This window comes from Brassica rapa, chromosome A06 (genome assembly GCF_000309985.2).
Source record: "Brassica rapa cultivar Chiifu-401-42 chromosome A06, CAAS_Brap_v3.01, whole genome shotgun sequence".
NCBI classification, from domain to species: domain Eukaryota; kingdom Viridiplantae; phylum Streptophyta; class Magnoliopsida; order Brassicales; family Brassicaceae; genus Brassica; species Brassica rapa.
The window spans coordinates 21116845-21131536 of record NC_024800.2 but is presented as its reverse complement, the minus strand read 5'-3'; the positions used below and the strand labels follow the sequence as shown (position 1 = coordinate 21131536).

Genomic DNA, 14692 nt, shown 5'->3' with positions numbered 1-14692 from the left:
GTAATCTTACATATGTTTAATGTCACGTGTCATCTTTCGAGATTATATTATATATTTACTTATTATTTATTTTTCTTTATATTGTGTATTTTTATTTCTTATACTTTCTATTTACTAATAATTTTATATTTTAAGATTGATTTACATTTTAAGATAGATGTTTAAATACTAATGTACTTTTTCCATTTTTTTTTAAATTGTGTATTTCCTTTTCTTATACTTTCTATTTGCGTAATATCTATATTTTACATTTTAAGATAGATGTTTAAATCTTAATATACTTTTTTCATTGTTTTTAAGTTGTTTATTTCTTTTTCTTATATTTTCTATTTACTTAATATCTATATTTTACATTTTAAGACAGATGTTTAATATTTAATATACTCTTTTCATTTTTAAAAAATTGTGCATTTACTTATTATTGTATATATGATTCGTATATTTATATATTTATAATATTTACTTATTATTTTTTTTTATATTGAGTATTTCTCTTTTTTATACTTTATATTTAGTTAATGTCTATATTTTATATTTTAAGATAGATGTTTAAATTTTTACGTATTTTTCTATTTTTAATGTAAAACGGCAATGTTTAATAGAAGAACTTGGACAAATAGTCAAACATATTTATGTTTATTGTAGTATTTCCATTTTTATGTTGTATGTTTTACATATAATTATTATTTTCGAAATTATATATAATGTTTTTTGTTTTTTTTTTTATAAAACGGTAGTGTTACATTATGGAGATAAGCCATCTTTTTTTTAAGTGAAAAATAGTAATCTTACATATGTTTAATGTAGTTTTTCATTTTTTAATGCTTTATGTTTACATATTTTTTACAATTTTCGAAAATAATTAATATTAAAATGTAAAACTATATTTTATGCCACGTGTCATCTTTTGGGAGAAATTTTTTCCGCTGATGTGAACGTCATATGGAGCCTCAAAAGCTCCCTTTTATTAGTAGAGATATCTTTGCTTGTTAGTTCTTAAAACCAAGTCCGCTTGTTGAGTACACTTGACTACTTGAGTCATGCGATCATAACTTAGAGGAACTATCAACGGTTGGATTTTATAACAAGAAATAACTAATTCTAGACATTATTTGAGAAGTGGTTTATAACATATCTCTATTATTAAAAAGAAGTTTCCATTAAAAAATACCTCTTAGTTTTTAAAGTTAATTAGATCTTGATCCGCGCCCCCGTGCGGGTGTTGGATTTAACTTGCGTTCAATGTAAATATATAAACCATTGATTTTATAAAATGTCCATTTATATTTTTATGTTTGGTAAAATATATTTAGAGTAGAATATATTATATTATAATATAGATGTTTGATAATAATTTTTTATCTTTACATAATATTATATTTATAATTTTATAACTTGATGCAATTTGATATAATTATAATATTCATATATTAACCTATTGATTTTTTTTGTTTATTTATTTAAAAATAATTTAATTTTTTACAGTAGGTTTTTATGAATTATTATTAATTTTATGATATTTGATTTTCTTGAAAATTGTATTGTAGTAGATTAATATATACTATATATTACAGTTTATGTTTTTATTTTCAGCAAAAAGAAATAAAAATTCATTGTAATTAATTTAATATTTATATTTTAAGTGAAATGGCAAATTTGTAAATAAGAAATAAATGCAATGGATAAATGTGTAAAAAAAAATATTTAATCTGCTATCCGTATTTTCAAACAATTTTCATTTAATATGCTATCCAAGTTTCCAAACGACAAAATCTGTAAATGAGAAAAGAAATACAATGACAAAATATGTAAATAAAATATATTTAATCTGCTATCAATGTTTCCAGATAACTTTCATTTAATCTACTATCTAAGTTTTCAAACAGTACCAAAATGTACTTCAGTTTTAATAATATAGACTAGAACCTGACCCGCGCGCCAGCGCGGATATGAATTTTTGATTTTTGGTTATTTTTTTAACTAAATGATGTATTTGTAATATTTGATGTATTATATTTATCAAATAAATAATTTCTTTGGCGTCTTAAACTATCTATTTATGAGGAATATTCGATATCATATAAAAAATTGAAAAAATAGACATAATTAGAGAATTGTAGACGATATATAAAAACAATGGTTATTAATGTAAAATATGAAGAAATATTATATTATGACTTAATACGGCATAAAATATTATAAATTAGTTATACATGTTTAAAGAAAATACAATAATTTTTAAACTTCTATGAAAAATTTAACATATAAAAAAGGGCGATGAATTATTCATCAAATTGTAAATAATTTCATAATTTTATTAATAATAAATTATTTATAGTCTTTGTTCTGTGTCAAGATAATTATTAAATGATATGTTAAAAGGTCATATTATGAAAGTCCATGTTGTAACCGTTTTTTTCCGGGAAGTGTAACGAAAAAAGTTGTCTTTAACTCTTTGTTTTGTTTAAGTTCTGTGTCGGTAAAAGTTAAAAAAATCTTTTTTTTATCAATGTTCAATTTGAAGCTTGTTATGCGAAAATCATACGAAAATATAGGCAATTGGTTGGAATCGCTATATCTTTATATTCTTACAAATTCTAAATTTATTGCAAGTCTATAACAAAAAAACAGTGAACTCATTATGGATTCAAATATTAATAAGAGAAATTGGGATGTATAGCCATCAAACAAATTATAATTCATTCTACGACTAAATACCCTAATACACCAATACACGATGCATCTTTTATATAATAATACTACTATGCCCTCTTACACAACTGGTAAAACATGTAAACAAAAAACCTAAATCAATAATACTTACCTAACATACCTACATCGTTGCCTTTGGAGAATCACATACTGAGTTGGTTCTTCCCTATTTTTGATCCACAGTGTAACCTCAAAAACCATTTATGGAATAGCTTTGCCTACGAGATGCCTATCTGCAAAAGCTCGCTTGGCTACTGAGGGGAAGCTTTGCGCATCTGAAATCTATGGAGTTGCCGACAACGTAAACGGCACCACCGCGAGGTTCGTCAACTCTTCCTTCAATCGTCTTGATCTCTTCGGTTTATGAGATTGTTACATGTACTATTCCCACGGATGATGTCAGTTACACATATCTTTCTTGTTGTGAATGTTCTTAAATTGATCAGAGAAGATGAACAATTTTTGTAACATTGTATTCTATACTATTTTATGTGTATTGAATAAAAATGTAAAACAATATGTATTATGAATGTTTTATTCATGTTATGTAATGTGAAATAGTATGTTACTATACTTATTTATCATGTATCATTCCATTGGATGATTAAAAAAAATGTTATTTTGTTCACCAACATATACTATACTATGTATTTTGTTCTATTTTATTTTGGTTTAGGGTTTTTATTTGAGTTTAAGGTTTAGCGATTAAGATTTAGGGTTTAGTATCTGTAAGATATGGTTGAGGTTTGATAGTGACCCTATCGTGTATCTTTCCATTTGACGATTAATAAAGAGTTCTATTTTGTTCACCAATATGTATTATATTATGTAATTTGCTCCATTCTATTTGGGTTTTAGGTTTTGGTTTATGGTTTAGTGATTAGAATTTAAGGTTTAGTATTTTGAAGGTAAGGATTGAGATTTGGGTTGTGGTAAGATTGAGATTTGGATATGTTTAGTATTTATGAGTTGTAGGTGGAGTTATAATCATATACTACTTCGTTGATAAAGAATAAAACACTCATGCATATGTATGTGGTCAATAAAAGTATACGTGAATGGTTCCTCTTTTTTTAGGGACAATGAGGTGGATATACAAAACGCAGACCCATTATAAAATAGTGGGAAAGATAGTGGAGGCTCAAAGCTTACCTCAAACGAAATGAAGAGACGAAAATACCCTTTTTCTCAGACCCACCCACTGACTGAGCTAAGTCCACTGACATACGCAGCTGGGTCCACTGACACACGCAGCTGGGTCCACTGACACACACAACAGAATCAACAGTTGTTTTGACAGCTTTTTCTTTACAACTTTTTGAAAGGTGATCACATTTTTTTGAACACTCAACTTTTTTTCTTATTCAATACTTTAGTATTTATTAATATATTAATGTATGACTTATTTTGATTATTATACTTTATATAATTATATATAAATGTGAAATTGTATTTGTATATAGAGTTATGATCAAAACAATATGCTATATAATATTAAAAATATATGTATCACTACATACTTTGTTAGACGTCAATAACACATATGGTACAAAATATATGCAATGCTACATCGTTAGTTAGCCGTTAATAACAAATAATGTAAGAATCTAACAAATCGTGTGACTGGTAATAAATATTGTAACAACTAACAGATCAATTACCCAAAAGAATGTATCATTTAACAAGGCACTTCTTAGCAGCTAACAAATTGTGTACCTGGTAATAAATAATGTAACAACTAACAAATCATTTACCCAAAACAATGTATCATCTAACAAGTCATGTATCCAAATCATGTAACATCTACCAAACGATGTAACAATTACATGTTTTGTTTAGCCGTTATAGAATAGTATTCATGACCGTTATAGAAACATAGTCATGAGTTTGAAATTCTTCAGTTTTTCTTTTGATATTAAATTATTACCAAGTCATCTTCTTAAACACGAACAATTTTATTTTAGAACATTCACAAGAAAAAAAAAGAAAATTATTAGGATTGAAAAAGCAATTATCATGATTTATAAAAAAAAAATTAATTATAAAATACAGAAAATCAATGGAAGAAAAGAAAGAGAGTTGGAGAAAGTTGAGTTTACGAGAGGAAACAAAAAGCTAGAGTGAAGGAGAAGAGAAGAGAAAAGTAGAAAACTGAAAAATCATTAAAAAATATATATAAATCAAAAGACATCTCTTGGTAACTGTATTGTCAAGTCTAGGGAAGATCTTTTTCAGCAAGTGGCAGTGACTCTGACACATCTCCCTGTAGACCTGTGCATAGAGGAGTAGGGGCAATTACAGAAAGGAAAAATCTTGTTTATGAGATATGGTAGATGTTTAATAAGGGGGTCCAAAATGATTAGAAACACATATTATCTCCTTTTTTTATTTGGAAGAGTTTTGAAGTGCTCTTGACCTTATATTCTATTGGCCACGTTATTTACTCCAACACAATTACCTGATACCTACAAAGAAAAAAGACATAACAGAACATTTTATGGCATAAATGTCAGAAATTACATTATTTCAAAATCAATGACATTCACCTAATTTGTATTCAAAACATGGCTAATTCACAAATAAGCACTTAATAAATTATTATGTAGATATTAATAGTATTATTTAAAAAGAAAATAAACGAAGATCTGAATCTTGTTAGATTTGTTACTTTAACTATTTAAATAATTTCGATGACAAAAATGTATTACAATAATTTTCAGTATTTATGATGGATAATTTAGTCAATTCACATATTAGAAAATGTAGTTTTCAAAAATAAAAATAAATAATGATATAGTTTTCAAATTAAAAACTCATATAAATGTATTAAATCTCAGTCATCCTACATTTTTATATAAACCTAGAAAAATAAACCACAGTCTTCCTATATTTTATATATATAAACCTAGAAAAATAAACTGAATCAGACCCAATCAGAACCAGATTTTTTGGATAATAATCAGTTCCTAGTTTTATTATCCATACTTAACTGAAATCGAAGAATACAATATGAAATTTTAATTTGAGGATAAAAATATAACTTTAAAAACAAGTAAATTATTGTATTCCTTTATTCATATACATCAGACATACATGAGCCAGCACACAACGAATCTTATAAGATGCATATCATGCATTCCACAGCAGTCAACAAACAAAAGAAGCTTACTTTAGAAACAGCACGCGCTTACAAACAACGACACAAACACAACACACAGTTTTCTTTTGCTTTCATTTATTTCCTTTGCTTACCAAACCAGGACTTTGTTTGTTCACAAGGCATCTTGATAGCCTTTCCCGTAATATCATCTTTCCTTTGCTTACCAAACCAGGACTTTTCTTGATCACAAGCCATCTTCCAAGCCTCTCTACCAGTAATCTCATCAACCCACATACGTACTCTAGGTCGATTTTCCAACAATCCTTTTGTTGGAGTTTCCAAAAGGTATTGTATATTGGGTAAGTGGTGAAGATCAACCAAAGTAAAGGTATTACAAGCCAAGAATCTAGATTCTCCGAGTCGTTTTTCATAGACATTTAGAACCTGCTCTAGTCCAGCCTCGTTTTCTTTGACTACCGTGTGGTCAGTCTCTAGACCGTAGAGAGGTTTAATGACTTGCTCCCAAGTGAGTCTTGATGCAAATGGATCGAACTGGTGAGCTTCGATTTCCATCCACATTGTTAGTGTTGCCAGTGTCTCCTCGCTTTCTAAACTCAGAAGCTGCGTGCCTCTTGCGCTATGAAGATATGCGATGTATTGTGTGATGGCTCGAGACTCTGCAAGGAGAAAGTTGAAATTGAAGTTAGCCTAAAAATAGACTAAATAATAATATAGCAAACGATTATCAGGATGTTGCTTAGTTTAGTACGTAATTTAAATTTAATTACCAAACAGCTTAACGTTTTCATCTTCAAAAACTGGAACTTGACCAAATGGCTGCATCAATAACAGCATTGTTAAAACTTGAATCCTTGTGTTACAAGTAATCAATCTCTCGGTGAGTGTCCAAGATTCAGAAGCTACTAAGACATGGACTTTGCGCAGGATGAAAAAGTTAAGAAAATATATAATGCAATGTATATAGCATACAAAAATTTGATTGCTTATACTTATGATTGATTCAAAAACTTTGCAATACTTGGTAATGGACCAGAATTTACTACTTAGATATAGATCATAAAATTAAGAAATTGGTGAACCGGACAAACGAAATTGAATATAGATAGTATTGGCTCAGATTAATTTTTTTCCCTATCCGAGTCAAGATGATGCCATTCTATTCATTTAGAATTTTGTTCCCCTCTCACTGACAGAAAAATATAATGGCAAAACTAACATATTAAAGTTGGACCAATCTCGTCGAAGACTATTATGGCCAAACTAACATATTAAAATTGGCTTCGTTATTGTTTGAAAAATATTAAAACAAGACATGTTCTTGGGTTCACTCCCTAGGGTGAATATTTAGGTTCACCAACCAATAGAATTTTGTTATTTCATATTCGATATCTTTTAAAAAAAAATAAAAAATTGTAAAATTATATTATATTTTTAAATAAAAAAGTAAAAAAATAAATAAAAAACAATAATAATTACAAAAAAAAACAATAATAATTAAAAAATATATATTTTTAACATTGTCAGCAGAACACTAAACCCTAAATCCAAACCTTAAACCTTTGGGTAAACCCTAAACCCTTGGATAAATTATGAAATCTAAATCAAAAACACTCAAGGGTTTTTAGATTTAGTATTTTAGTGTTTAGTGTTTTTGATTTAGAGTTTAAGATTTATCTAAGGATTTAGGATTTACCCAAATGTTTAGGGTTTATCCAAAAATTTTAGGGTTTAATGTTTTTCTGACAACGTTAAAAATATTTTTGCAAATTGTTTTTTTTTATAACTACTATTATTTTTTATTTATTTATTTTATCTTTTATTTTTAAAACATAATATAATTTGACAATATTGTGTTTTCTTTTCAAGAAAATATCAAATATGAAATAACAAAATTCTATTGGTTGGTGAACCTAAGAATAACTCTTAATGCCCAAATATTTATATTTTGTTTTTGGAAACGAATACTACTAAATCACATATAAACTTGCATATCAAGCCAAAAGGATATAGACAAATCATAAATTTAAGGATTGATTTATGAGTAATTATTCTTATTTCCCAAAATTTTATACTTTGACAAAGTATGTATTGAATATACGGTATATTTAATACTAGTAAATAATGAGTTGCCATAAACCAATTCCACAAAATTTGTAACTCACTTGTATTGTGGATCTAAAAACTAAAGTGGTCAAATATGATCTGGTTTATGAATGAGTTTTATAGTTTAATATGTTACTCAAATATAAAACCGGACCAGTTTAACATAATGGTTTGTGAATTTCAAAGAACTTTAAAGAACTGCACTGAACATAATATAAGCCAATAAGTATATATCATAGGGACTACTCTGTAATTACTATAAGTACAGTATACCCTAACATGTACTCTGTATAAATACTCTTCTATAGTCTTAATAAAGATTCATTCAGCCTATTATCTTATATGGTATCAGAGCCATCTAAAACCTAAAAGCCGCCATCAAACTCCTTTTCAAATTTTCTTCGATTCATCATGTCTAACGACTCCTCCTCCCCGGCTTTTAGCAATGAAACCATCACGGTTACAAACACCCCATAGTTTGTGAATGATGAAGCACTTTATAGGCACATAGTGAAAAACAAATCATTAAACTGATTCTTGTACAACTCATATGTTTATCTAAAGCATTTTTCCTATTTGCCTGAACATACGTAACTAATTTTATTTTAAGTTTGTAAAATCTCCTTGTGTAGAAAGAACTGTATTGAAATTGTGCACGTGAATAATGACCAAATATTATGCTACATGATTAGTTTCGTTCGTTAGTGCTACATGGCGACTATAAACTCACTGATATTGTGCTACAGTGGTGGAACTTGAGTACGAATTATATGGTTGAGATTGACCAAACATAATATTATGAAATACACTAACTTTAACATATAAAGGATAATCATTTTTATAAGATAATGTTTTAAATCAAACTGTAAGATAAATGTTTACAAACGTTGTCGACGGTTTAGAATTTAATGTAATGTTATTTAATTTCTCTAGAGAAAAAACTTAGACTAAGGTTTATCCAAATTCTTTTTATAAAGATGCTAAGTAAGCACTGAGAAAAAGTTTAGAGATGACACATCGGTAAATTTATTTCGTAATTAATATAAAATTGAGGTTATATATTTTTAAAAGATTCTCAGATAATATATAGGAAATATCGTCAATTTAATAAATGTATGTAGGTTGTTCACCACGAAGTCTTTCTGTAAACATGGTCAAATAGGAGGACCATTAATAACTAGATGAAATTGTGGAACATGAGAGTGTAGTACATCAAGTTAACACAGACGAGAATTTGACCTTGGTGTGTAAATCCCACTCTGAAGCTACTAAGAATCTTTTGTTTTCTTGGCGATAAGAATACTTACGTTGAGAGAGAGGAAAGATTCACTTTTGTGTTCACCAGATTTCAAGTCAACAGTAATGGGCTCATATAAGAGCCCTTTCTCAAGGAGGACAGCTAGAACACGCCTTGTGTTGGTGGAGAAAGGATGGCCATGAACCTTGTAACCTTCTCACATTAATTAGTGTTAAAGTTATAGAATAATCGTAGAAACGAAATTCAGAAATGAGAAATCATGCATATCATCTTATATTATTATTACTTGAAGTCAATCAAAATTACCAAAAACAGAATTAACATCTGAAGTAGGACCTATATATCTCTTACCGATCTTTTTTACTTCTGCCTCACGCTTCCAACTTGGCATTAGCTTGGACACCAACCTCCTGTAGTCCATCGAGAGACGATTTGTATATCTCATTGATTAGCCAGTGATATTTATACCTCAAAAATATACTGTAATATATAATATATACAAAAGGGAGGAACATTTTGCTTTGTCTGACATCCACGTAAAGAGTCATCACCTTTCTTGTGTTACAAGAGATGAATTGTCTTAGTGATACAAATATAAACAAGAGATCCTCATGTTGCACCCCTTTAAAAAAAAATATATATATATATATATATATATATATTTTAGTAAAAAAATATAAACAAGAGATTGAGAGTCGAGTCTAAACTAGGGCCCCTGAAATTTAGGAGTCTTGAATACCCAAACACATGAGATACTTTTAAATACCAAAAATATGTTGGGTAACTGCATTCAATAACTACACAAGCTTTAGTTAATTCTCTATAACAATTTAAGAGTTATGATATGTTATATTCCATCCGTTTCAAAAAGATGCATATTCTAAAAAAAAATTGTTTCAAAAAAATTATATTTTATATATTCAATGCAATTTTTGTCAACTAGTAATGAGAAATTGTGAAGTTCAAGAACATTAATTACATTTTTTAATTTTTTATTGATTTAAAAATATAGGAAATATAAAATTATAAAAAACCATGCAGTTATAACTAAGTTTTAATCTGTTTTACTAAAAAATGTAAAAAAATTTAAACATGTATTATTTTGAAACAGAGGGAGTATATTATATAGGACTTTTGGATGAAAATGCTCTCTAAAATATGGTCTCTAAAAATATGTTGGGTAACTGCATTCAATAACCAAAAAAAAAAATTAGTTAATTTAATTCTATACACACAAGACAACTTAAGAGGGTACAATATATAATAATTATAAGATTTTTGGATGATAATACCTTCTAAAATTTAGTCTCAAAGCCACAACCTTCTAATTCTCTGGTCTCTTCCTCTCTCCTTTTTTTTTGTTTTATTCCTTAACATTAACATCCTTAAAATTGTTTCACCTATCTCAAATTATTTGTTTTCATTCTCCTCAACAAAAATTTTGTTTACAAATGATTGTGCTGGACAAATATATCTATATTTTTCACATATGTTATGAACTTACTCTTTCAACTAAACAAATATATATTTCTCAAATGATCATTTTAAAATAAAAAAACTATCCCAAATTTATTACATTTAATATTCATATAGTATAGAATATATAGTTTTGGTTTTAGATAACTTTGTATATATACTATCTTATGCCGTTTTTAATAAAATGAAAATCCTTATATATTATCTTTTTTATTCAATTTTTTTTTAAAAAAAATCTAGCTATCAAGAAGAAAATAATTAATTTTGTAGTAAAATGTCACATCTTACCTCATGATTATTACATGAGTAATTTTGAAAAAAAAATCACCCTATGTAGACATTTGGCAATTTACGTAAATGTGTTAAGCAAGACTGCTAATTCAAGGTTATAATTTATACAACTAGGATACGACATGCGTCTTGCGCATGGTGAGTTTATTTTTATATATTATATATATTTTTTTTTTATATTTGATCATTTTATTTATACATATACAATATTTTTTGTTGTTATTATATAATTTCTTTCCGATGGATCGGATTAAGTTTTATTAAAAATTATGAAACAAAACCATAATTAATATATCATGGGTTGATCGGATTCGATATGAAACAAAAACCTTATTTTTCCATTGAACACATTCTTGGAAAAAGTGAACATATTGTTTCCACAGTTTAATTATTTTGACATTTATCTTTCATATGGTTTTGAAAGGTTTCAGATCAACCATCGAATTGATACATGTCATTTTAATGCTTTTAGTCGTATATTTAAGGAAAACTTACATTTTTGATAATTTATAGTCGTTTTAAGAAATTCAAAATATAACATATAAGAAAAATATAACATATAAGGTTTCCTCATTTTTGTATTTTAAAGTTTTTAAAAAAAAAAAATATAACATATAAGGTTTCCTCATTTTTGTAATTTAAAGTCATTTAAAAAAAATTCAAAATATGACATATAAGAACAAATCTAATTTTTTATTATATGGTTAATGTGATTGTTTAATTTTTTTAATAATATAAAATTAAACAAAAATGAAGAATGATGCAAATATAATTATCAAATATTTATTATTCATAATCATTAATTGTCGTATATATGTTAATCATATTATGTAATTTCGTGTTTTATTTAAGGAAAGAATACACACTTCTTATATTTTAAGTTAATATAATGTTCCTTAGTAATTAGATTTGGACCAACATTTTTTTCAATTGATTCTTAAGTTGCCACGTAAGCTAAATTGACATCTTAATTAAGTGACATCTAAGCAGAGTCACTTTTTAGTTTGTACAAATTTAAGGTTACAATCTTTAACTTTTTAAATGATTCTCAATTAATATATAGTGGATAAGCTCTAGAACGAGTTCGATAAACCCAATCCAAACCAGACCCATATAGATAAGTCCACATGAACCAAACGAAAAATAAAGACAAAGCCCAAAATGCTGAAAACGAAAAAGAGTGAGTGACAAAGAGTGACTAACAAGTAGGGTTATGGAATTGAAGTAGGGTTATAGTCTACAGAATCCCTTATATACTAAAGCACAAGTCACCTAGCCAACAAAATTTTGACATGTGTCATTGTATTAAAAATTAAAAAAAAAAAATTGTGTTTCAAATAATTATGTATCTAGAAAAATCTAAAATTACCAAAAAAAATCCTATATTTTCTCAAACAACCGCTTCTACGGACACATTCAAAAGAAAAAAAAATTCTAACTCCCTACCTAAACTGCTCCATCTCCTATATTTATTGTTTCTCTTTTTTTCTTCTCAATAGTTTCAGCTTCTTTATTGTTTTAGTTTGGTTTGAGTGTGGCAAAGATCTTTTTAAAAGTTCATTCTTTTTTATTTCAGAAATCAATTTTCCATGATTCTTTCGAAATGATTCAAGTGGAAAATTTTATCAAAGTATACTTTTAGCCTTAATATTTCACAACAACGTGGAAGATCAGAGCATTACTACCAGAAGCATGAAGCCATTCCCAGTGTCAAAAACTATGTGGAAAAAGGTAAACACATTTTACATTTCAAATTATGATATCTAAAAATCTATTTAAATAGATGAAACTCAAATTTTCCAGATTTATAATATAGAAAACAGATGGAATTCAAGCTTCAGTGAAATAGAATTTGATTTGAAAAAAAAAAGAATTAGGGAAAGGATAATGTGATTAGTTTCTATCTGGACATACAAAAATTTCTATCAATTATTTAATTGTTAGATTGGATTTAATATTTATTTTAGATTTCAAATATCAAAATATTTTCAATTAAATTTAAATCATCATAATCTCATTTCAATAAATTTATGTTTTATGTTAACAATGAAGAGATTTATATTTTTTTTAAAGAAGTATTATTTACAAAAAAAACGAATGTATCAAATATGATCTTCTATACCATATTTTTATGTGTATGTTATATTTATAAAAACAAGCTTTCAAGCATGCATGATGTATTCATTTCTCAAAAAAAGTCACAAAAACGGTTTAGTGCTCTATGCTACTTGATTTGAATTACTTTTAAATCAATGTACCAATATATTATCTAAATTTAGAAAATATGTGACTAATATAAGAATTTGTTACTTATTTATATGATAGCTTATAAAAAAGGTCAAATAGTTTTAAAGATAATGAAATTGAACTTTAATATGTACATATATTTTTAGATATAATATGTAACATTTACAGTGAAAAATATAGAATTATTTTTCAAATTATCTATAATTTTATCATCTTTAAAATTATAGAATGGCTCTTTAATTTTATCAAAATCTAATGTTATTGAAAATAGAATTCTTAACAATTTAAATTATAGACAAAATTTCAAAAATATTGCATACATCTTCAAAGATTTTATAATCATTATAATAAAATAGTTTTGTTAACTTTATAAATATAAAAAACATTTTAATACTCTTTACAAATCTTACAAATATGTTATTTTTAAAACGAAGAAACTCTACCTAAATTCAATTCGCTCGACCTCTCCTAATTCTAATAGAACTGAAGTATGATATACAAATATTGCAATAGAATACATGGACAGTTAACATCCCACAATAAATTTTGCTAAAAATTATATTACTTTAACATAACAAACTAATCATTTTTTAATTCCCGTACGCAGTACGGGGTAGTATTCTAGTTTCTCTATAAACTATGATATATGTCAGTAATTTGCAGGAGTCATCCCAGGGAGGGGGAATAGATGCCATTGTTTCAAACTTTCAATATTACAACTTTAAATATTATGAGATATGGGCTTATACTATAAAGCAAATTACTCCCCATAAAGTTTTTAGATCATTTTTAATGTATTTGTTGCCTTTTGTCTAAAATAAAAATAAAAACTCTACGACGAAAACGTGTTTTCTTCTAAAAATGATGACATAGATTATTGCTAAATGTGACATAAACAATTATATTTAATGATTATTTATATTTTTGATAATTTTTTTAGAATACGATAGTAAATTATACATCATTATTAAAGTAAATATATTCAAATATGATATTAAATAATATAATAATATAAATTATATTTTACAAATTTTGAAATATTATTTATCTCTATTTCTTATAATTACACAATTATTATATTAAAAATGATTTTCAAATTCTTACAACTTTTGAAAAAATTATAAATTTTTAATCGTAAAATTATTAGCTTTTTCTACATCTAATTGTAGTTTTTGATAATAATACAAATTTTATATTACTTTTTTATCAATTTTATAAAATTTGAAGTAATATATTTTATCCAAAAGAAATAGATAAAAATATATCTAAATTATAATTTTAAATATATACATATATATTCTTAAATATAATTTAAAATAAGTATATAATTATTTTATTTATTTTAATTTTATGTTCAATTAAATCAAAAGTTGTATTAAAATATTGGTAAGAAAATAATAAAATTTAATTTTTAAATATAATTTAAAATTAAAATTTCCTACGGTGAATGGAGGAAAACACCTAGTTTTATTTTATAATAATTG

The 14692-nt window shown here is 26.1% G+C and overlaps 1 protein-coding gene across 1 annotated transcript; it reads right to left on the bottom strand.

Annotated features, from left to right (window-relative positions):
* Positions 1 to 5749: 5749 nt before the first annotated feature.
* LOC103874175 (glutathione S-transferase F4) lies at positions 5750 to 14680 on the bottom strand. The gene is made up of 4 exons (XM_009152589.3): positions 9546 to 14680; positions 9244 to 9386; positions 6601 to 6649; positions 5750 to 6489 (listed from the first exon to the last, which is right to left on the bottom strand). Exons 1-4 carry the CDS (start codon positions 9637 to 9639, stop codon positions 5948 to 5950), a joined length of 828 nt encoding a protein of 275 aa, XP_009150837.2. The 5' UTR covers positions 9640 to 14680; the 3' UTR covers positions 5750 to 5947.
* Between the last annotated feature and the right edge of the window lie 12 nt (positions 14681 to 14692).

Excerpts from the sequence above, each read along its gene's own strand:
- LOC103874175 (XM_009152589.3), bottom strand. The coding sequence starts at position 9,639 with ATGAGATATACAAATCGTCTCTCGATGGACTACAGGAGGTTGGTGTCC. Across the intron at positions 9,387-9,545 it reads GGCAGAAGTAAAAAAGATCG|GTTACAAGGTTCATGGCCAT; the intron begins GTAAGAGATATA and ends TAATGTGAGAAG. Across the intron at positions 6,650-9,243 it reads AATCTTTCCTCTCTCTCAAC|CCATTTGGTCAAGTTCCAGT; the intron begins GTAAGTATTCTT and ends TTATTGATGCAG.